A 22173-nucleotide genomic window follows, 5' to 3' on the forward strand; every position below is an offset into this window, starting at 1 on the left:
GCTGCATAGTATTCCATTGTGTATATGTGGCACATTTTTTTTATCCAGTCTGTCATTGATGGGCATTTGTTTTGGTTCCAAGTCTTTGCTATTGTGAACAGTGCTGCAATAAACATACATGTGCATGTGTCTTTAGAGGAGAATGATTTATCATCCTTTGGGTATATACCCAGTAATGGGATTGCTGGGTCAAATGGTATTTCTGGTTCTAGAATCTTGAGGAATCACCACACTGTCTTCCACAGTGATTGAACAAATTTACACTCCCACCAACAGTGTAAAGGCATTCCTATTTCTCCATATCCTCTCCAGCATCTGTTGTTTCCTGACTTTTTAGTGATCACCATTCTAACTGGCATGAGATAGTATCTCATTGTGGTTTTGATTTGCATTTCTCTAATGACCAGTGATGAAGAGCTTTTTATCATATGATTATTGGTCGCATAAATGTCTTCTTTTGAGAAGTGTCTGTTCATATCCTTTGCCCACTTTTTGATGGGGTTGTTTTTTTCTTGTAAATTTGTTTAAGTTCCTTGTAGATTCTGGATATTAGCCCTTTGTCAGATGGATAGATTGCAAAAATTTTCTCCCATTCTTTAGGTTGCCTGTTCATTCTGATGATAGTTTCTTTTGCTGTGCAGAAGCTCTTTAGTTTAATTAGATCCCATATGTCAGTTTTGGCTTTTGTTGCCATTACTTTTGATGTTTTAGTCATGAAGTCTTTGCCCATGCCTATGTCCTGAATGGTGTTGCCTAGTTTTTCTTCTAGGGTTTTTATGGTTTTAGGTCTTACGTTTAAGTCTTCAGTCCATCTTGTGAATAAATATTGATGTTATTACCCAACTTATCGGAAATGGCCAGATATCATATGAGGATAACCAATTAGTATAGTTTTTGGCCTATATAATCTCCCTTAGTACTTTTATAATGGGTAGTTCTTCCTTCTGTTCTTTTCTTTATATTTGCTTAAAAGGAATTGTGCGTTTGTGTGTCTGTGTGCATGTCTGTGGGTGTGTATGTGTGTGTGTGTATGTCTAGTAGGGTTCATGAGCAAAATTCTACTTTTGAAATAACTAAACTTACATTTCAGTTACTATACTTTGTACGTATAACCTAAGTATGGCAATTTCTGACATGTAATATTGTCATCTGTGAACTTTCTTCTTTCATCAGGATCTAACTCTGTCTGCAAAAAGTATCTATGAACATGTATGACTTTTAAATATTTGCCCAGATTCAGTATGATTACCCACTCTTTTGTACTTAGTGAATATGATGTATCTAGTACACTACTGTATTCTAAATCAAATGTTTTCATGTCTTTACGCTTCTGTAAATAGGATATATCTTATAATTGATGGTATTTTTAAGTGCTTTTTCTTAGTAGTACATATTATATTGATTTTTTTGTTTTACAATCAGTGGTGTTTTAGATTTGATGAAATGTGGTAAATAGTCAGAAAAGGCCTGATACTGTGAATTGAAGTCATACTTGGTGATACTGTGTCGAGCAGCTACTGAATTGTGTAGTACTCCTGTAACCTAAGAAAGCAGTTCATTCTCAATTTAGTTATCCTCCTTTTCAAAGGATACAGATTTTCAGAGTTTTCAGCCATCTTACAAGATTATTTTCTTGTTTTTCTTTATGTGTTATCCTAGCTATCAATAAGACTATCTTCACCCTCTTCACTGTTGTCATAACTGTATGGCTAGAGACAGGGATTTTCTGAGAATTTGGTTTAATGGGTTACTGCCAGCCAGACTATAGAGTTTGCTCAATCCTGGATGTGATGCTGGCTCATTAATGAATTGGTCCCTCCTAAAATAAAATGTTTCCCTGTCCCTTCTGGGACTTGATTCCGATTTCAATTGTATTTCAAGGAGCAAATGATCTCTAGAGGAGAACTAGTCTCTTTAAAATCAAATGGATCTGATATACCCTAATGAAAAGACCCTATACTTTAGAGCCAGACAGATCTGGATTTGAATCGTGACTCTTCTGTTGACATGTTCTGTACGTTATGTTTATATTCACTCTCAAGACTTCTAGTACTGTTGCTACTGTTACTGTTACCACCATTACCAGGTTTACTGCTAAGAGGTGTTTTGAATAGACCTCTGAAATCTAACTTAGTGTTGCCATAATTTATCTAATGCTCCACGCAGCCAAAATGGCACAACTCAGATGAACCCTAGTCTCTTAGAGAAGAATAAGATCAGAGTGTAAAGATCATAAAGATGACGTGTTCATTTGCCTTTTTTAACATTACAGACCCACTTAAGAGCCATAACTAGCTTTGAATTGAATTTCTATAAGAGAACATAAATATTCAGGTGAACTCTCATTTTTTTCTTTATTGAAAAATGTAAAAATTCATTCTTAATCATTTTTTTCTTTGGAATGTAATTAAAAGGCAGTGAGGCTGGCCTTGGTACAAAGTGCACAGATGCCGTTCTGCAGAAAATGTGTCTTTGACAGATGAGATTCTTCCTGTGAATGTTCTGTTTATTGCTTTCATAAATATTCTATTGTCAAAACATGACTTGCTGTTTATTAACAGCACTGACAGGAAGATTCCTATTAATGGCAGCATTCTTATTACCCATAGACCCTGTCACTTTTAACTTTGCAATTTTAAGAGAATTCTATTTGGTAATTACTTAAGATATTTCTAAGTTTATTGATCCTACCCCTGTTTAACTGAGTGAAGTTTGAGTGGCAGGTCTTCAGCCCAGTGACTGACACTGGGAATAATCATCAAATCTGCATCTTTGGAGGCAAGGAAAAACTTGCTACCTGTCAGCCTTGGTCTTGTTGCCCTGCAGCCTGCCAGAAAAACCCAGTGCATTGTGGCCAGCCAGGCACAGTGGATCACTTGAGGTAAGGAGTTCGAGACCAGCATGACCAACATAGTGAAACCCCATCTCTACTAAAAATACAAAAAATTAGCTAGACGTGGTGACCCATGATTGTAGTCCTGGCTACTCGGGAGGCTGAGGCAGGAGAATCACTTGAACCCGGGGGGGTGGAGGTTGCAGTGAGCTGAGATCACGCCACTGCACTCCAGCCTGGGGACAGAGCAAGAGTCTGTCTCAAAAAAAGAAAAAAAAGAAAAATACAGTGCATTGAGCACCTGCTGAGAGCAGTGCAAGAGGGAAAATGCATGGATATCGTCCCTGCCCTTAGAAAGTTTACTGTCTAATACAGATACATGCTAAAATGTAGATGCATATTTTAAATAATCAGGTATATGGCTAAGCCAAACATACATGCTTCATATGCAACTGGAATAGTTGCTTTGGAATCAGAGGGACTTGAATATAAATCATACTAATTGTTTATCTTTTGAAAAATTATTTAACTTTTTTTAGTTTATTTCCTTACCTGAAAAATAGAAGTGATACTGTCTATCTCATGGAATTGTGAAAATAAGCCTTGCAAGTTGCACACGTTTTGTGAATTCTCTACATCTTTCTTTTTCCGTGATTGATAACTGGCAAAGACATTTGCATTATATGATCCTCAGAACAATCCTGTAAGGTAGCTTGGGCAGAGGTTTCATCCTCATTTGTTGGAGAGAGAAACTAAGGCTGAGACAGGCTAAGTTTATTACTTGGATTCATTGAATGGTATAGTCAAGCCCAGGTCTCCTGACTCGTGTTCCAATGTGTTTTCCACTCTTTGATACCCATGCCTGAGTGACTAAAATTTAGAATTATACTTTTCAGTGCCCCTGTGCAGAGGCAGTAGACTGAGTCATATATTTGGAGATGATGTGAAGGAAAAAGAAAGCCAGTGTTTTCCTTGTAATATGAATGGAACCATATAAGATTATTATAGCCTTCAAGAAAGGCATGAGTGGGTGTTAGGGAATGGCCGAGAGATGCTCTAGCTGTGGTAGAAACACATGACTATGGTAGAGTAAGAGAAGAGGGTATTTGCATACTGAGTAGATGTGTTTAGAATCCACATCATACCTGAAATTATTTAGGCCTATTTAGGCCTTGTATTCATGTTTCCAATTTCTTAACTTCATACTCCTTCTAAGTTGAACTGTTCAGGTGATAATGTGGTACAGCAGAAAGAACATGGCCTTTGGAACCAAACTACAGTTCAAATCGCAGCACTGTCGATCCATGGCTGTATAATCTTGGGCAAGCAACTTAATTTCTCTTAGCTCCTGTTTCATTATTTATGGACTAAAAATAATAATCAATACTTAACAGTATAATTGTGAAGATTAGGTGAATTAACATATGGAAAATGCCTTTTACATACTCGGCACTTGAGAAATATTAGTTCCTTTAAGCTGTCCTTCTATACTTGATGACATGCAGTCTGCTATATCCTCCTAATTATATTCTGATCTTAGATTTCTACTAAGAGAGCTCACTGTTTCTTAGAATTGAGTAATTTTCTCTTTTTTGATAGCCTATTATGGGTCTTTTATAATTATTTCATTATGAAATAACATTAAGTAAGTAGAAGTTCACAAGTTACACCCAAAATATAAAAAGGGGTCAGTTTTAATTTTCCACTATCAAGACTTTAATAGTAAAAGAGTTCTTGTCTTAATTATAAAATTCATTCTTTCTTTCCATAACTAGAATATATATAAGATAGAAAAGTATTGCATTGGTTAATAATAGATTATCATTCTTAACAAAAGGAAAGACATTTCTATAGGAATGCTCTTTAGAAATTATATTTATTTTTTATAAGTAGAAATTGATGCCACTACAGTTCACTGTTACTTTGTGATTTATTACATACTGATATGACAAATATATTTCCTTAGAGTCCTTAACTTCTATTACCTATATCCTTTTAAAAAAACTTGTGAAGATAGATGCTGTGAAATTCATGCTAAAAAACCACACGGTAAGTCTTATTTCTTTAATTAATGAATAGAATTTTACAAATAGTTGAGGTAAAGCGTTAGTAACTTGGATTACTCTTTTGCTTTCATTAGAGTGAACACTTCCCTTTCCTTGGCATCAGTGACAGTTACAGTCTCAGTGACTTCAGGTGTCGAACAACCTTCTACACAGCGCTCACTCGCCTTCTGATGGTAGATCTAGGTAAGGTTAAGAATTTAAACTCAATAAGGGATCAGCCATACGCTTGTGTGAATAAAGAAGTGGAATACTAGTGGGTACAACATGTAACTTATTAGAATTAGCCATTTCAGACAGTTTTCTACAACCTTCTAAGATTTGAGTGTTCACTTGCTAGCATTAGAGCCAAAAGACAAATCTTTGTACTTAAGGTGGCATTTTTCACTTCACGTAACACTTGCACTGATTTTTTATCTCACAGCTTACTTTCTGCCTGTCCTTTGACACATTGATTTTACTGCTGTGAATCTAGGAATAATCTTAAACAGAGAAAAACTTTACACACAAGTTTTTCTTGCTTGTGTGTAAAGAAGATTTTCGTCATAGTGATGTCTAAGCTAGAGAAAAAGTGGAAATGATGTAACTGTCCAACAGTAGGGAATTGTAAAATTATGGCATGCCCACTTACTTATGGAATGATTGGCGCTCAATAAAAATGAATATTTAAAGACAAGGCAATACATGAAATTTTATATTATAACATTAAGTGAAAAGGCAAAGTGTTACACTGGTGCAAATGGTATGACCATGTATGTTGGAGATGGGGGGACAATACTTCAGAAAAGGCTTAAATGGAATTCTTCAAAAATGATTAGTACATTCATTGTGAAAAACCGTGTAGAGGGTCCTCAGAAAATTCAAAATAAAATGACTATACAATCCAGCAATCCTACTACTGGGTGTATATGTATCCAAAGGAAATGAAATGAGTATATCAAACAGCTGCGTTACCGTATGTTTATTGCATATTCACAATAGCCAGGATATATGGAATCAACCTAAGTGTCCACCCACAGATGAATGGATAAAGAAAATGTGGTATATATACACAATGGAATACTATTCAGCCATAAAAAAGAAAAAAAGTCTGCCATTTGCCACAGTATGGATGAACCTGGAGGATACTATGTTAAGAGAAATAAACCAGGCACAGAGGATAAATACTATATGATATCACTCATATGTGAAATCTGAAAAAGTTGATCTCATAGAACTACAAAGTAGAATGGTGGTTACTAAGAGCTGAGGACTTTGGGTTGATGCTGGTCAAAAGATACAAAGTTTCAGGTAGATAGAATAAGTTAAAGAGATCTGTTGTACATAGATGGTGAGTATAGGTAATAACAATATATTGTATTCTTGAAAAATACTAAGAGAGTGGATGTTAAAGGTTCTCACCACAAAAATGATAACTATAGAGGTAATCCATTTGTCAATTAGTTAGATTTAGTTACTCTACGTCATACATATGTACCTCAGATATATTGCAGATTTAGTTCCAGACCATCATGATAAAGTGATACAATAAAGCAAGTCACACAGTTTTTGTTTTCCAGTGTATATAAAAGTTAAACTTACTGTACTGTAGTCTATTAAGTGTGTAATATCATGATGTAGATACAATGTACATATCTTAATTTAAAATACTGTATTGCAGCCTGGTGTGGTAGTGGCTCACACCTGTAATCCTAGCACTTTGGGAGGCCGAGGCGGGTGGATCACCTGAGGTCAGGAATTCGAGACCAGCCTGACTAATGTGGTGAAACCCTGTCTCTACTAAAAATACAAAATTAGCCAGGCATGGTGGTGAATGTTTTGTAATCCCAGCTACTTCGGAGGCTGAGGCAGGAGAATTGCTTGAACCCAGGAGACGGAGGTTGCAGTGAGCCAAGATCACGCCACTGCACTCCAGCCTGGGTAACAAGAGCAGAACTCCATCTCAAAAAACAATAAAACTAAATTAAATACTTTATTGCTAAAAAATTCTGGCAACCATCTGAGCTTTCAGCGTGTTGTAATCTTTTTCCTGGTGGAAGGTCTGGTCTCGATCAGGGTAGTTGCCCTGCTGACTGATCAGGGTAGTTGCCAAAGTTTGAGGTGGCTGTGGCAATTTCTTAAAATAAAACAACAATGAAATCTGCTGCATCAGTTGACTTCCTTTCACAAAAGATTTCTCTGTAGCATACGATGCTGTTTGATACAATTTGACCCACAGGAGAACTTCTTTAAAAACTGGAGTCAGTCCTCTCAAATTCTGCTGCCGCTTTATCAACTAAGGTTATGTAATATTCTAAATCTTTTGTTATTTCAACAATGTTCACAGCATCTTTACCACAAGTAGATTCCATTTGAAGACACCACTGTATTGGTCATCCGGAAGAAGCAACTCCTCATCCATTCAAGTTTTATCACGAGACTGCGGCAGTTCAGTCACATCTTCAGGCTCCACTTCTAATTATAGGTCTCTTGCTCTTTAAATCACATCTGCAGTTACTTCCTCCCCTGAAGTCTTGAACCCCTCAGAGTCATCCGTGAGAGCTGGAATCAACGTCTTCCAAATTCCTGTTAATGTTGATATTATGACCTCCCCACTGAATCACAAATGTTCTTAGTGGTATCCAGAATGGTGAGTCCTTTCCAGAAGGTTTTTGATTTACTTTTCCCTGATTCATCAGAGGAATCTGTGGCAGCTCTAGCCTTACAAAATCCTTTTTCTGAGCAGTAGGCTTCAACACTGGGCTTAAAATTTTCAGTAAACCATGCCATAAACAGATGTGCTGTCATGCTGTCATCCAGGCTTTGTTGCTCTATTTCTAGAGCACAGGCAGAGTAGATTAAGCATAATCCTTAAGGACCCTAGGATTTTCTAAATGGCAAATGGGCACTGGCATCAACTTCAAGTCACTGTCAGCATTAGCCCCTAATGAGAGAGTCAGCCGGGTCTTGGAAGCTTTGAAGTCAGACATTGACCTCTCCTCTCTAGCTATGAAAGTCCTAGATAGCATCTTCTTCCAATAAAAGGCTGTTTCATCTGCACTGAAAATCTGTTGTTTAAGTGCAGCCACTTTCATCAATGGTCTTAGCTAGATCTTCAGTATAACTCACTGCAGCTTCTCCATCAGCACTTGACTGCTTCACCCTGCACTCTTAGGTTATGGAGGCATCATCTTTCCTTAAACCTCATGAACCAACTTCTGCCAGCTTCTAACTCTTCTTCTGCAACTTCCTCACCTCTCAGCTTTCATAGAATAGAGTTAGGGCCTTGCTTTGCATTAGGCTTTGGCTTAGGAAATGTTATGGCTGGTATGGTTTTCTATGCAGACCAGTAAAACTTTCTTTATATCAGCAGTAAGGTTGTTTCACTTTCTCATTGTGTGTTTTTGCTGTCATTTTAGTTTAATCGCTTTAATTTTCTTCAATAATTTTTCCTTTTCATTCATCACCTGGCTAACTGGTGCAGGAGACCCAGTGTTTGACCGATGAAAGCTTTTGACATGCCTTTCTCACTGAGCTTAATCATTTCCAGCTTTTGATTTAAAGTGAGAGTTGTGCAGCTCTTCCTTTCACGTGAATACTTGGAGACCATCACAGGGTTATTAATTGGCCTAACATCAATATTGTTGTGTCTCAGAAAATAGAGAGGCCTGAGAAGACGGAGAGATACAGAGGAGTGGCTGGTTTGTGGAGCAGTCAGCATACACAATGTGTATCAGTGAAGTTGGCTATCCTATAAGGGCACAATTTGTGGTGCCCCACAACAGTTACAATAGTAACATCAAAGGGCACAGATTACCATAACAGATATAATAATAATGACAAAAGTTTTAAATATTAGTAAAATTATCAAAATGTGGCCCAGAAACACGAAGTAGGTTCGTGATGTTGGCAGAATGATGCCAATAGAATTTCTTGACTCAGGTTTGCCACAAATCTTCAGTTGTTTTTTTAAAAAAAAAAAAGTGTAGTATCTGTGAAGCACAATAAAACAAGGCCTGTCTATATACTTCAAAACCTGTTGTATACAATAAATAACATAACATTTTATCTGTAAATTTAAAAAATAATTAAAAATGCTAAATGTTGACTTTGGGTTGTAGCATGTAGGTAATTTTTTCTAGTTCTGATCATTTGAATTTTTTTAGTGTATTCTTTTTATAATGGTAAAAATTAACTTATTTTTAAAATTTGTTACTAAAAAGCTAAAGTTAGTGAGAGGTATTTACAGATGGGCAGTACCTTAGGATGGGCACTTAAGCTTCTTTGTAGTGACTATGTTACTCTAGATTCCCATTTCTCATATTTGAATACTGCAACTTAGACCAGTTATACATGAGAGGGTTCAGTCAGTGACAATATCATCCTTAGACAGTATAGTACCAATAATACTTTTTTTGTTTATCTTGCAGTCTATTAATACATCAACTTAAATATGAATATTTAAAAACATATTCATACAAACAGAAGAAAAATAATTTTATTTTGCACATAAAAGGCATTGAATTTTGAAATGGAAAGGGGACCACACCCCTCTATATTTCATGCTTTTTTCCCTGCTTTGCCACAGACTAAATCACCAGAAAGACAAACTGCCAAAAGTTGAGAGAAATGCAACTAGAATGATTAAAGAGCTTAGTGGGATTGATTTCTAAGGAAAGATTAAAAGAACCATGTATGTATAACTTGGCTAAGTGACAACTAGGGCTGGAGGCAAAGAGAACTGTCTATAAATATTTGAAGAGTGTAAACCAGGCATGCAAAACCCAATCATCTGCTACCTTAGGCAAGTGGGAGATGTAATGGAGTGACAGGTTTTTGTACCGCATCCTGGCCTATTTTACCTCTTGGCTGCTGTGTTGGAGAGAAGAGGAGCAGCCCAGACTGTGTCATTGTCCTTGACAATCATTTAGAAAGCACAGTGTGCTAAACTTTGAGGGCAAGACACAGATGAATCAGGCATACTGGGTCCTGGCCTCAAGGAGCTTGTCTTCTCGCTTTCCCAGTTGTCCAAGCATTAAAGAGACCTCGAAACACTTGTCTGGACTTAATTTATTTCCCAGGCCTTAAAAAGGCTCTTTTAATAACCCTGTCACACAGAGTGAAAGAAGTGAGGACACCAAAGTTAAAGAGAAGTATCTGGAGGAGAGTTTTTAAAACTAGGTCCATGTCACTCACATTTTCAGAACCTGGGAATGGAATGGGTTAACGTTTGCTTTTTGATATGGTCATCACAGATATGGAATCTGCTATGTATCTGTGGTAGGTTAAACAACAGGATAGCACTATCAGAGCCTGCACACAGCCCCAACTCTGTATTCACAGTACTACTGTACTTATTACTGCATTGATAATTGACATTCAGGATGATACCCAGAAAGACATTGCACACTTTTTGGAAAGCAGATTTGCTCTTATTTAGTATTGCTTAATGTAAACTATGAGATATGAGAAACTGAAACACATTTAATTTAAATAATTGGATTTTAGTAGTTTTCCCAGGATTCTATTCCTTTGAAATACTTAACCATAACAATATAAAGAATAAATTCACGTTTTTAGTTCAAAGTTTTTTTTTTTTTTAATGTAAATATCTGTTGTTTTACAAACACTTTTTAGACACCTTGAGAGAAACAGAAAGAGATAGTCTATGGTGGAAGTGCTTGGTGCATGGTAGGTGCTGAATATAAGTCAGTTGAATCTGGATATAAAAAAATTTGAAATCATAGTAGCTACCCCCATAGATCTTCCACATGTTTGAAAAGAAACCCCTTCCTTATTTATCAGTAATTTTTACTTTTTAAAATAATGAAATGTATATGATATGCATCAAGTTATGATTAAGAGCATCAAGTATGATTTGTTGTATAAATTACCAGAGCTTCTTTCTCTTGTTAAAAACTAGAGTTGTTTCGATGAGAACACTTGGACACAGGAAGGGGAACATCACACACTAGGGCCTGTTGTGGGGTGGGGGGAGCAGGGAGGGATAGCATTAGGAGATATACCTAATGTAAATGACGAGTTAATGGGTGCAGCACACCAACATGGCACATGTATACATATGTAACAAACCATGTTGTGCACATGTACCCTAGAACTTAAAGTATAATAAAGAAGAAAAAAAAACACTAGAGTTGTTCTTCTTCCCAAAATTATGTTAGGCACCTTCCCGGTATGGACTACCTGTTTTATATTTTTCTAGCACCAGTCTAGGTCTTTACATTGCAGATACTCAATGTTGAATGAATGACAAACAAGTATACAGTAACCAAGATACCATCATTGTGGCTCCTGGAATCAGCTCTGACTGCCAGGTTCTTTCTGGACGTAGCTCTGATCATTGGCCTCTCCAAGACAAAACAAATCAAGTGGCTGATTACTTTCACAAGTGATTAGCTACACTTGGCCACTCTTGTGCCCGATTAGTCTCTTGTTGCTCTCTGTTCAAAGTGTTATTACTTTATAGACGATGATTTGTTGAGCATTGTTGAACACAGTTTTTATTATTTGAAGCCTTGTCTCACAAACTAGACTGGAACATGGCTGTCAGAATTTCTGTATATATGGCTTGATAGTTTTCTATTGTGTGTTCATTGTCATGGAAACAAGGAAGAAAAAGATAGTGCTGTTGTCAAGAGCAGCATAGATTCATATATTAAATGAAAAAAATAAAAACATTAGATAATGAGAATCCTCCTCAAATTTAAAAAAAAAAATGAAGACAAACTTTTTATATCACTGATTTTGGAGAGTGGGAGTGGGGATAAGAATCACATAGAAAAAAAACACCTACTTTCTTGCAAAAGTGTCGGATGTGATTCTTAGATGGAAATACAAAACATTCTAATTGAATCCTACAAAAATAAATTGAATATGTCTTGTGTATAAGCCATACACATTGGAGTGATTAGAAAGGGGGAAAGAAATTGGGTGTCACATTAATTGGTATTTACTTTGAAATGCATTTTGGTTTCTACTCAGTGATTTGCACTTTGTATGAATTTAATTAGATGCTATGTGCCCCAGGTTGTGTTTCAGATGAAAATGTAGGGGGTGGGGGTGGTTGGCAATAAACAGTTGTTCCATTTTATCGGATTGCTTTAGCTAAACTAGACAAAATGTTCACTTGCATAAAAAACAGAATTGAAAGCATTTCATCATTAGAATGGTGGTGTTTCAAAACATGTGAGAGATGTTGGCAAGTGTTTTTAGTGTTCCAAGAAATGATCAAAATGAATGCAGAAAATCCCTTCATGTGCAGAAAAAAAATGGATGACCAACCGTATGTGCACGCATGTTAGCCCTTCCAAGAATCACTTAAAGTTCCCTAGGTTATTTAAAATTAACTTGGTCGATCTAATAAACTAAAGGAAAGATAGTATTACCCGAGCCAGTAAATGGAGACCCTCCAAGGAGCTATTCAGTATAAAATACTTGAATACATAAAAATCTTCTATTTTGTTTAATTTGAATGCAGGTGAATTTAGTTGACAAATACTGAGGAGGGTAAGTGTGGCAGGGTGCTATAACAACACTTTTCATTTTGTGAAGAATCGAAATTATTATTTGCAAATTCAGTTTTTACCAGCCACAAATTTGAAAGTGCTCAGTGTCACCAATGGTTGATTTTCCTTGGACATTTCATGATTGCATCTTATGTTGTACTACTAAGAGGAGAAGCACGTGGATAGGATTTGAGTGAGCAATGCATTCCTTGGGTATTTAAACTCTTTAAGAAGCAGCCATATTTTTAATTACTAGGGGGATACTAATATTAAAATGATGTTTATGGATGTAAAGAGTTCTATCCTTAGGGGTGAGGGTAGCACAGTATCCATATGCTTTGTCTTATAAGAGGTAATTGGCATCTGAAGATATCACTAGCTTAAATTTAAGAAATTTTAAATAACGAATGACTTGAATAACAAGGGAAGAGTATTCTAGAAATAGCTACTAAAAATAAAAGTGAAAACACAGAGGAAGGAAATTTTTTCTTTTCTTTATTAATAATAGTTAACATTTTTTAAAAATATATAGTTTATAAACCACTTTAACAGGCGTTTATCCTTTTTGACCCTTACAACTGCCCACATTAAATAGGTATTATTCCATTGTTTATCTGTTAGAAAACTGAGGTTCAGAGGCCGGGCGCAGTGGCTCGTGCCTGTAATCCCAGCACTTTGGGAGGCCGAGGTGGGCAGATCACGAGGTGAGGAGATTGAGACCATCCTGGCTAACACAGTGAAACCCTGTCTCTGCTAAAAATACAAAAAAATTAGCTGGGCATGGTAGTGGGCACCTGTAGTCCCAGCTACTTGGGAGGCTGAGAATGGCGTGAATTGGGAGGAGAATGGCTTGAATCCAGGAGGCGGAGCTTGCAGTGAGCCGAGATCCCACCACTGTACTCCAGCCTGGGCAAGAGAGCGAGACTCCGTCTCAAAAAAAAAGAAAACTGAGGTTCAGAGAGATTAAATGACCTGCCCAAGGTCAGTCATGTAAGTAGTAGCCCTCTGACCATATATTTTCATCCACTTTCACTAAACTATTACTTCATCTTTTTCCTTGTCAACCAATTAAGAAATAAAACTGTTTCCTTCATTTTTATTTGAACTATTTGGTCCGAATGATTGATTTGGGGCTTGCAGGCAGTGAAAGAAAAGGAGAAAGGATTACTTCCTAAGCTTCTATGAAATAAACAGATAGATGCATGTTTATTGTTTGTGCTATATTACAGTTTGATGGTCAGTGAAAAATGTAGTTTTTAAAATTTGTTCTTATGTCCAATAATTGGCCAAAGCATATTTCTTCTCATGGATAAAGGAACACAGAGGTGGATATCTCAGGGAGACTTAGCAAGTGAGGGGCTTGATCAGAAATAGCTGATAGATCGGAAGAATACATCAGTATATCAACTGTGTCCATGACTTGGCAGAGATTATCTGAAAAATAGACATGGGGGATGAGGGAGTGGGCAGTAAGGGGTAAAGAAGCAGCTGGAAATACTTAAAATCTATAATGAGATAATTAAGACTAATTAGCTGGCCCTGTAGGCAGAAAGCAGCCCATTAAGTCCAGATCCAGTTTTAATAACTTACCTGGTTTTGAGGCTAGACAGTCCAGAGCACCCCAGGGAATGAAGTGTTTCATGGATGAGACTTTTAGGGTGGGATTCTTTGAAAATGGGTAGCTATAGTCTGCAGTGGGCAGTATATTTTTTTTTCTGGGAACTAAAATAAACACTCTGGTTCCCTAGAGGGAAGAATGAAAGGCACCTCAGTTTTCTCATCTGTTAAATGGAGAAAACTACATAGAAGAGTTATCATGTGGTTTTAATAAGAAAGATATACAAAAGGGCCTAGAGCAATTCCTATCACAAAGCAAGTTCTTAGAAAATATTAAGAAACGTTTGTTGAGTGCACTATTAGAAGAAGCATTGACTGCTGCTGGGACCTCAAAATGAGGCAAGTTTGGTGCTCTTAATGCCATCTACTCTGCCCTCAATATTTAGGGCTATTATTTTCCTGTGGAAGCAAGATCTGATGACACTTCCCATCACATACCAAAATATCCTGCCCTGCCTGAAGCCACAAGTCATTTCAAAACTAGCTAGAACGCCTAGGCAATTTAGAGGGAAACTGAAATGAAAACCAAATTGTGGCCCAAGTTTCAGGGACCAGTTAAGCACATTTCTCCAAGTTTTACTGTAATATAACTTAGAAGTGGTATCTTAATGAAGCACTGGGAAATAGCAGATGATCTGGGCCTAGACCTGCAAGTCACCAACTCTTACGAGATCACCCATTGTTACTTGGTTTCGAATGGACTATTTTCTTCACCCCGTGCCTGTGTCTCCTTGTTTATCTCTCCTCTTAATTTTCCTTAATTTGGACCAGAGCTTCATTACACCTACTTTCTTCCAAAAGTGTTGGATGTGATTCTTGGATGGAAATATAAAACATTCTAATTGAATCCTACAAAAATAAATATGTCTTGTATATAAGCCATGCGCATTGGAGTGATTAGAAAGGGGGAAAGAAATTGGGTGTCACATTAATTGGTATTAACTTTGAAATGCATTTTGGTTTCTACTCAGTGATTTGCACTTTGTATGAATTTAATTAGATGCTATGTGCCCCAGGTTGTGTTTCAGATGAAAATGGGGGAGGGGTGATTGGCAATAAACCTGACCTTTACTGACTATATTGGTTTTCTGTTATTATTGCTGTAACAGATTACCACAAGGAAGTAGCTTAAACAATACTAATGTATTATTTTATAATCCTGGAGGTCAGATGTCCAAATGGTTCTCAGTGAGCTAAAATCAAGGTGTCAGCAGGGGTCTAAGGAAGAATCTGTTCTTTTGCCTTTTGCGGCTTCTAGAGACCACCTGCGTTCCTTGGCTCATGGCCTCCCTTTCTCCATCAGCGTCAGGCCGAATCCTTCCCATGCTGCCATCTTTGTGGTTCTCCAACTTCTGCTTCTCTTTTCCACTGTTAAGGACTCTTGTGATTACATTGGACCCACCTGGGTAATCCAGAATACTTTTCTGTTTTAAAGTCAGTTTATTAGCAACCTTAATTTCCCTTTATCATATAACCTAATATATTCACAGGTTCCAAGAATTAGAATGGATGTCTTTGAAAGGGTAATTATTCTGTATTCTACCTGCCATATTGGTTTATCACAATTGCCAAAGTGTTTCACACAGTACTTATACAGTAAATCCTCAGTAACTGTTGGCTACCATCATTTACAGTTACCATATCATTTCTATTACTTGCTTCTCCTTGCCCACTTCCCCCAACTCCCCAGTAATCCAGCTGCTATTTGCATTCAAATTTAAGGAAATGAGAAGTTTCACTGTTTTGTATACACTTCGGAGGGGGAGCAAACCCAGATTTTTGTTGTCGGTGTTATTGTTTTAGATTCACATGCCATAAAATTCACTTTTGTAAAGTACATAATTCACTGGTATTTAGTATATTCAGAATATTCATAAAATTGTGCAGCCATAACCATTATCTAATTCTGCAACATTTTCATCACCCCCAAAAAGCCCTGTACCGTTAAGTAATCGCTCCTCTTCTCCCCTCCCCCAAACCCTGGAAACCACTAATCTGTTTTCTGTCTCTATGGATTTGCCTATTCTGGGCATTAATATAAATGGAATCATACAGTTTGTGGCCTCTGTATCTGGCCTCTTTCACTTAGCATGTTTTCAAGGCGCATTCATGTTTTGGCATGTATTAATACTTTGTTCCTTTTTATGGCTGAATAATATTCCATAGTGGATGTACCACATTTTGTTTAGCCATTCATCAGTTGATGAACATTTGAGTTTTTTCTACCTTTGGTTATTATGAAATAATACAGCTGTGAGCATTTGCGTACAACTTTTTGTGTGGACATGTATATTCACTTTTCTTGGGTAAATACCTAGAAGTGAAATTGATGAGTCAACTGGCAACTCAAACTTTTTGAGTAACTGCCAAACTGTTTTCCACAGTGACTACACCATATTACATTGGTTGTACCATTTTACATTTCCACCGATGGAGGTTTTAAATTGTACAAAATAATAAATGAAATGTCCTACAAATAAAGTATCTGTCAGCCAACATACTTAAACAGTTACTCTTATATTTTAATGTGATGTCTCTGAAGGAAACAAAATGTTTAGAACTTACAAAATGAATAACTTTCTGTTTAAACATATACTCAGAGGCACAGTGGAGGTGATTAGCTTTGGGTTTTACCTAAAAGCTAAGAAATTTACAATTTTTATCTATGCATGACTGAGAACTTACAATGTTATGTTCACATTTACTTTTCCTGATGGCAGTGAAAATATTAATCTATAAATTGGCACTTTACCTTCAAATCATATTGGTTTCTGGACCTTTGTCTTATTAAAAAAAAAACTAACAGCTTCAATTATTATTCATAAAATAATCATATGTACATTTGGAACACTAAATATATGACTACATACTTGAATGTGAAGTTGTAAGAGAGTGAGCTCATATTTTCTCCTTTTGCATCAGAAATAGTAAATGATACCTGTATGGTAATATAGATTAGAAAAAGTCTCTAATAGTAATGTTGTATAAAGTTGTTTGCATGATATAAACAAAAATATCCAGTTCTCCAGCTTTGATGGCACAGCATATCACGTTGCAAGAGCAGGAACAGTGCTAACTAAAACAGTAAACATTTTTATAGTATAATGCACCAGTGTCTTATATTTGCCTACTTTAAACCCAAGTGATTGTCTAGGAATTCCATTTTCCTCACCAGAACCAAGCTGGCTGATCTTCACTCTCTTCTGACTTCATGCAGCTCCAAATTCAGGACTCTGTGACAATAACATTAGTCCCCATCTCTGATGTCTTCCACCTTATCAGAGACCTGGAAAAGCATGAGCTTGGGAGTAAAGCAGACATGGTTGGGAATCCTGGCTGACATTTACCAGCTGGAGGAGGTTGGGCAGGCTACCTAATTCCTTTGAGTCTCTCTGTTCACATGTAAAATGAAGAAAATCATCCAACTTCATGAGATTGTTCTGACCATTATTGACTTGCAACAGTACTTTGAAAACAGTAAGAGCCACATAAGTATTTTTTAAGCAAATAAGGTACCAAATCCATTGCCTGCGTGAGAACTCAAGGAATAACAGTGTTATTCAGTCACTCCACAAATATTTCTTGAGTGCTAGACCCCATTCAAGGCACTGGGGATCCTCTATGATGGAAATAGAACAAGTTCCTTCCCAAGGAACTTACATCCTAATAGAGAGGATAAACAACAAATGAATAAATATGTCAATGAATAGCCAGTATAGTAAGCCCCATAAGAAAAGTAAAGCAGGTTATGGGGTTGGAAAAGTGATGTGGGGGGAGGGGGAACTGTGGGTAGGATTTTTTTTTTTTTTTTTTTTTTTTTTTTGAGACGGAGTCTCGCAATCGCCCAGGCTGGAGTGCAGTGGCCGGATCTCAGCTCACTGCAAGCTCCGCCTCCCGGGTTTACGCCATTCTCCTGCCTCAGCCTCCCGAGTAGCTAGGACTACAGGCACCCACCAACTCGCCCGGCTAGTTTTTTCTATTTTTTTAGTAGAGACGGGGTTTCGCCGTGTTAGCCAGGATGGTCTCGATCTCCTGACCTCGCGATCCACCCGTCTCGGCCTCCCAAAGTGCTGGGATTACAGGCTTGAGCCACCGCGCCCGGCCAGGATTTTAGATAAAGTGGTCAGGGAAGGCCTCTCTGAGGAAGTGAGAGTTAAGCAGAATTGCTGCTCACATTACTGCGTTTATAGTATTTGCTCCTTGACTTCTCCCTGCACATTTTGGTGGCTTGTCTCTTGTGCTCCTGGTATCCCTGTTTGCTTTAAAATTTGAATGGAGAAAGAGATGGAATCAGGAAGGTTTTTTTATCTGTAGCTCAGAATATTAAGTTAGGAGTTGAAATGTTAAAAGTCTGAATTTGTCTTTTTTTCTGAATAAGCATCCTTACCTTGGAAAACTTTGTTCCCAAAGGAAGGGCACTGGGCTGGCAATCTTGCAGTTATACTTTTCTTGATTACCATAATCACCTCTCTAAGTCCATGTTAGACTCAAGACAACAATAGTGCTAATGGCTGTCACTTATTAAGTACCAGACACTGAGCAAGGCGGGGGGCGGGGGGGCGGTTACAGATGTTTTGTCATTTACTTAATTCTCATGGCTAACTTTATGAAGTAAATATTATGTCTCTTAATTACAGGTGAGCACACTAAGGCTTTGATGAGTGAAGTGACTTTACCCAAAACCAGACAGCTAATAGTAGCAGAACCAGGATTCAAGCTTAGATAAACTTTTTTTCTTTTTTTAAGAGATGAGATCTCACTGTGTTGCCCAGGTTGGTCTCAAATCCTGGACCCAAGGGGTCCTTCTACCCCACCTCCCAAGGTGGCAGGATTATAAGCATTCACCACTGCTCCAGCTAAGCTTAGATAAACTTTGTGATTTCAAAGCATCCATTCTTTATAGCACCGTCATCTTCCTGCAGTGATAATTTCCACTGTTCTCATTAATAACTCCATGTTTAGAAAATACTTTATCTTAGAAGAATAAGATTACATGGCTTAAGTATAATGTACATATATTTTATGTATTTAGGATTTGATAATGTATATTTCAATTGTTTATTGTATTATTCTATGTCAGGTGTTAAGAAAATAAAGACGTTCTAAAATTCACCTTTATTGAGAAATTACTTTTTATCTAAACACAGTATTTCCCTAATAATGCCAGGCTCTATTCTGTGCTTATACTATAATACTAGTACCACCACTACTATATATTGAGTGTCTTCTATTTTCCATATAACATTTAATCTTCACAGTGACCCTCGAAGATAAGTATTTTTATACTTATTTTATAGATGAAGAAACTGAGACTCAGAGTAATTAGTAAAATATCTGAAGTTAAATAATATATGGTGGAGTCAGACACCTGGGCCTGTTTACTGCAGAGCTCTACATCATTCTCCTTCACCAAGAAACACAAAGATACAGTCTCAGCGCTGTAGAAGCTAATCTGAAGATACTATCAGCGTAAGCTAGTAGATCTGATAATTCACATGTATGCTTTATAAATTTTATCTCATTTAGTTCCCATAGTAACCCTGATCAAATGGTAGTTGTGGTATAATGTAGGTGGTATTATTATTGCTATTATTAGACATGCGCTTACATATCTGCAATTCAAGGCAGACTGGTACGATGGTTAAGAGCCAGGCAAAATGCTATGGGAATCCAAAGGGAGAAGGGAGATAACTTGATTGGGAGTTAGGAAAGCTTAGCTTAGACATTGGGAAAGATATTATTTCACCTGGGCCTTGAAAAATAACATCTGTATGGGTCTGTGTTGTCACCAGTTAACAGAGAAGAGGAGTCACTTGGTCACATAGCCAGTTGACAGAGAAGAGATTCTAGTTTGGTCTGCCTTGCTCTTCACTCAGGACACTGACCTTCGTTTAGAACAGCACACCAGTAAAGATTAGTTAGCCTTTTGGCATCTGTTTGTAACAAAGCTAAGTCCACGATTCTGTTGTACTCCTGAAAAAATGTGAAGTTGAAGGAAAGAGATAAATCACAGAAGATCAGAGTCAGCCAGATCAGCCATTCCTTAAGAGTCAAAGGATCTTGATCCTGCCAGGACCTCCGTTTCTTTGTCTGAACAATGACTATAGGCCAGTGTTTTTCAAACATTTGCAGGCATCTGAATCATCTGGAGAGCCTATTAAAACAAAATTGCTGGGACCCACCCCCAGAGTTTCTGATGCAATGGATTGGGATGGAACCTGGGCATTTACATCTAACAAGTTCGCAAGTGATGTTGATGCTGCTAGGTCAAGGACCAAACTTTGAGGACCTTCTCTGAGAACTCATTTCCTCTCTCATACTCTATGTAAAAACTCTACTAATAGCGTAGAAATTAGGCAGTCTGAATCATGTCGTTCCACCTCCAACTAAGTATTCCACCTTAAGCAAGACACTTAATCTTTCTCTGCCTGTTTCTTAAGTAGAGTGCAGCTCATAGCTCCCTGTGACGTAGGATGAATAAGTGGATTCAATCTCTCATTTAAAAGAAACCCCTTTTGAAAAAGGATACTATATAAATTATCAATTGTGCATATCCACGTGTGAAGTGAAGATTCTGCTTTGACAGAATCCTTGAGGAAACTTCAGTCTACCTTTAAAGTAAAAAGTTAATAGGAAATGTCTCCTTTCCCGCTTCTCTATTTAAAAAAAAAAAAAAGGAAGCTTAATGTAAGAAGAAATGTACCCATGAAGAATATTTAAAATCCAAATGACCCATAAGGACCCCATCCTTTTTGGCAGATAAAAGTTTCCCTGCCATTTATTTAATAAATTAATTAAAAAGAACATAAATAAAAGAGAATAATAACTTAGAGCTATCTGGGCACCTGAGTCTATGAGCCTTTAGGGCCTTGGCACCCAAAGAGAAGGGGAAAAAAACACTGCATCTCTGAGGCTTTGAAAGTGGCCTTCCTTGAGGTATTAGAGAAGCTCTAGGGGCCCTAGGAGCTAAAGGACTGAGATGCCTGGGGCATGAGTCTGTTAGATCCACTAAAGAACCAGGGGGAAAAAATGGCTGGTAAGTAATTTTGCTATTTCATTTGGTGCAAAAGAGAAGGCAAAACACCAGAATATTCAGTGAGCAAAAGTACAAAATGTGGCATGGATGTGAATGCAGGCTGACCCCTTCTTGGGAATATTTCTAAGCCTAAATGAAGTGCTCCATGCTGAGGACAATGTACAATTCTATGCATTTTAAACCATAGTGACCCTTTTGTTTCTCTGATAGGCGAAGATGAGGATGAATTTGAGAATTTCATGCTGCCTCTTACAGTTGCTTTTGAAACAGTATTACAAATATTCAACAACAACTTTAAACAAGAAGACGTAAAGGTGGGTTTGTTTCCAAATATGAGGAATGACAGTTTTGTTTTTTCTAGGATATCTAGATCCAGAAAAGGGCTTTGCATATCTGTGTGTGCTCTTTGCCTCCTCAGACCTGCTTTCCCAACTGCATGTCTTTAATTTTTACTTTTATTTAAGCACTTTTCTAGTTTCTTATGCAAATGAACTTTGAGGTCAGCAAATAGTTTTGGACAGTCAGTTCATGATTAGATGACATAGATTTGTCTCCTCTGGCAGTTACTATCTTTAATAGGATATTTCTTGTGGGTACACCACTTTAAACACCCCTATTCCCTCATCTGTCCTGCACTGTTATGTTTCAACGTATCTATATAGAGGAATGCACAAACATACACATACTAAAACACTACATCTCTAAATATTTTTTAAACAAGAATTTATATAAATCAAGACTTTATTAAATGGCTAGGCATATATGTATAAATAGGAACTGGTCTTGAAGTATTGCATTCTTAAACGGAACAAAGTGATTAGGATAACTGATAGCTAAATAAGGTTTTTATGTGCCTGTGGGAGCCATATTAGGATTGATTTGACAAGTCAGTTCAGCTGTGGCAACAGTCATAATATCTAAGACAACATTATGTTTTATTAGTAAAATCCTTAAGTGTAGCAAGCTGTCTATGACAAAACAGCCCCATATTTTAAGGTGGGGGATGGGAAGCACAAGCTCTGCTAAATAGAAATAGTATCTTCTGAAATTACAATGTATCAGGGCAATATTAAATAAATTGACAATGATTATTATCTTTAACAGACTAATAAATGCACT

At 37.1% G+C, this 22173-nt stretch overlaps 1 protein-coding gene across 1 annotated transcript in view; it reads left to right on the forward strand.

The window, feature by feature from the left end:
• RANBP17 (RAN binding protein 17) overlaps nt 1–22173 on the forward strand; it is a 455080-nt gene that overhangs the window by 326671 nt on the left and 106236 nt on the right. The window contains exons 17-19 of the mRNA XM_033180282.1: nt 4819–4882; nt 4974–5082; nt 21265–21368. Coding sequence (XP_033036173.1) covers nt 4819–4882; nt 4974–5082; nt 21265–21368 — 277 coding nt within the window. The remainder of the gene's footprint in view (nt 1–4818; nt 4883–4973; nt 5083–21264; nt 21369–22173) is intronic.

Source organism: Trachypithecus francoisi, unplaced genomic scaffold, assembly GCF_009764315.1.
Source record: "Trachypithecus francoisi isolate TF-2019V2 unplaced genomic scaffold, Tfra_2.0 Lachesis_group2, whole genome shotgun sequence".
NCBI classification, from domain to species: Eukaryota; Metazoa; Chordata; class Mammalia; order Primates; family Cercopithecidae; genus Trachypithecus; species Trachypithecus francoisi.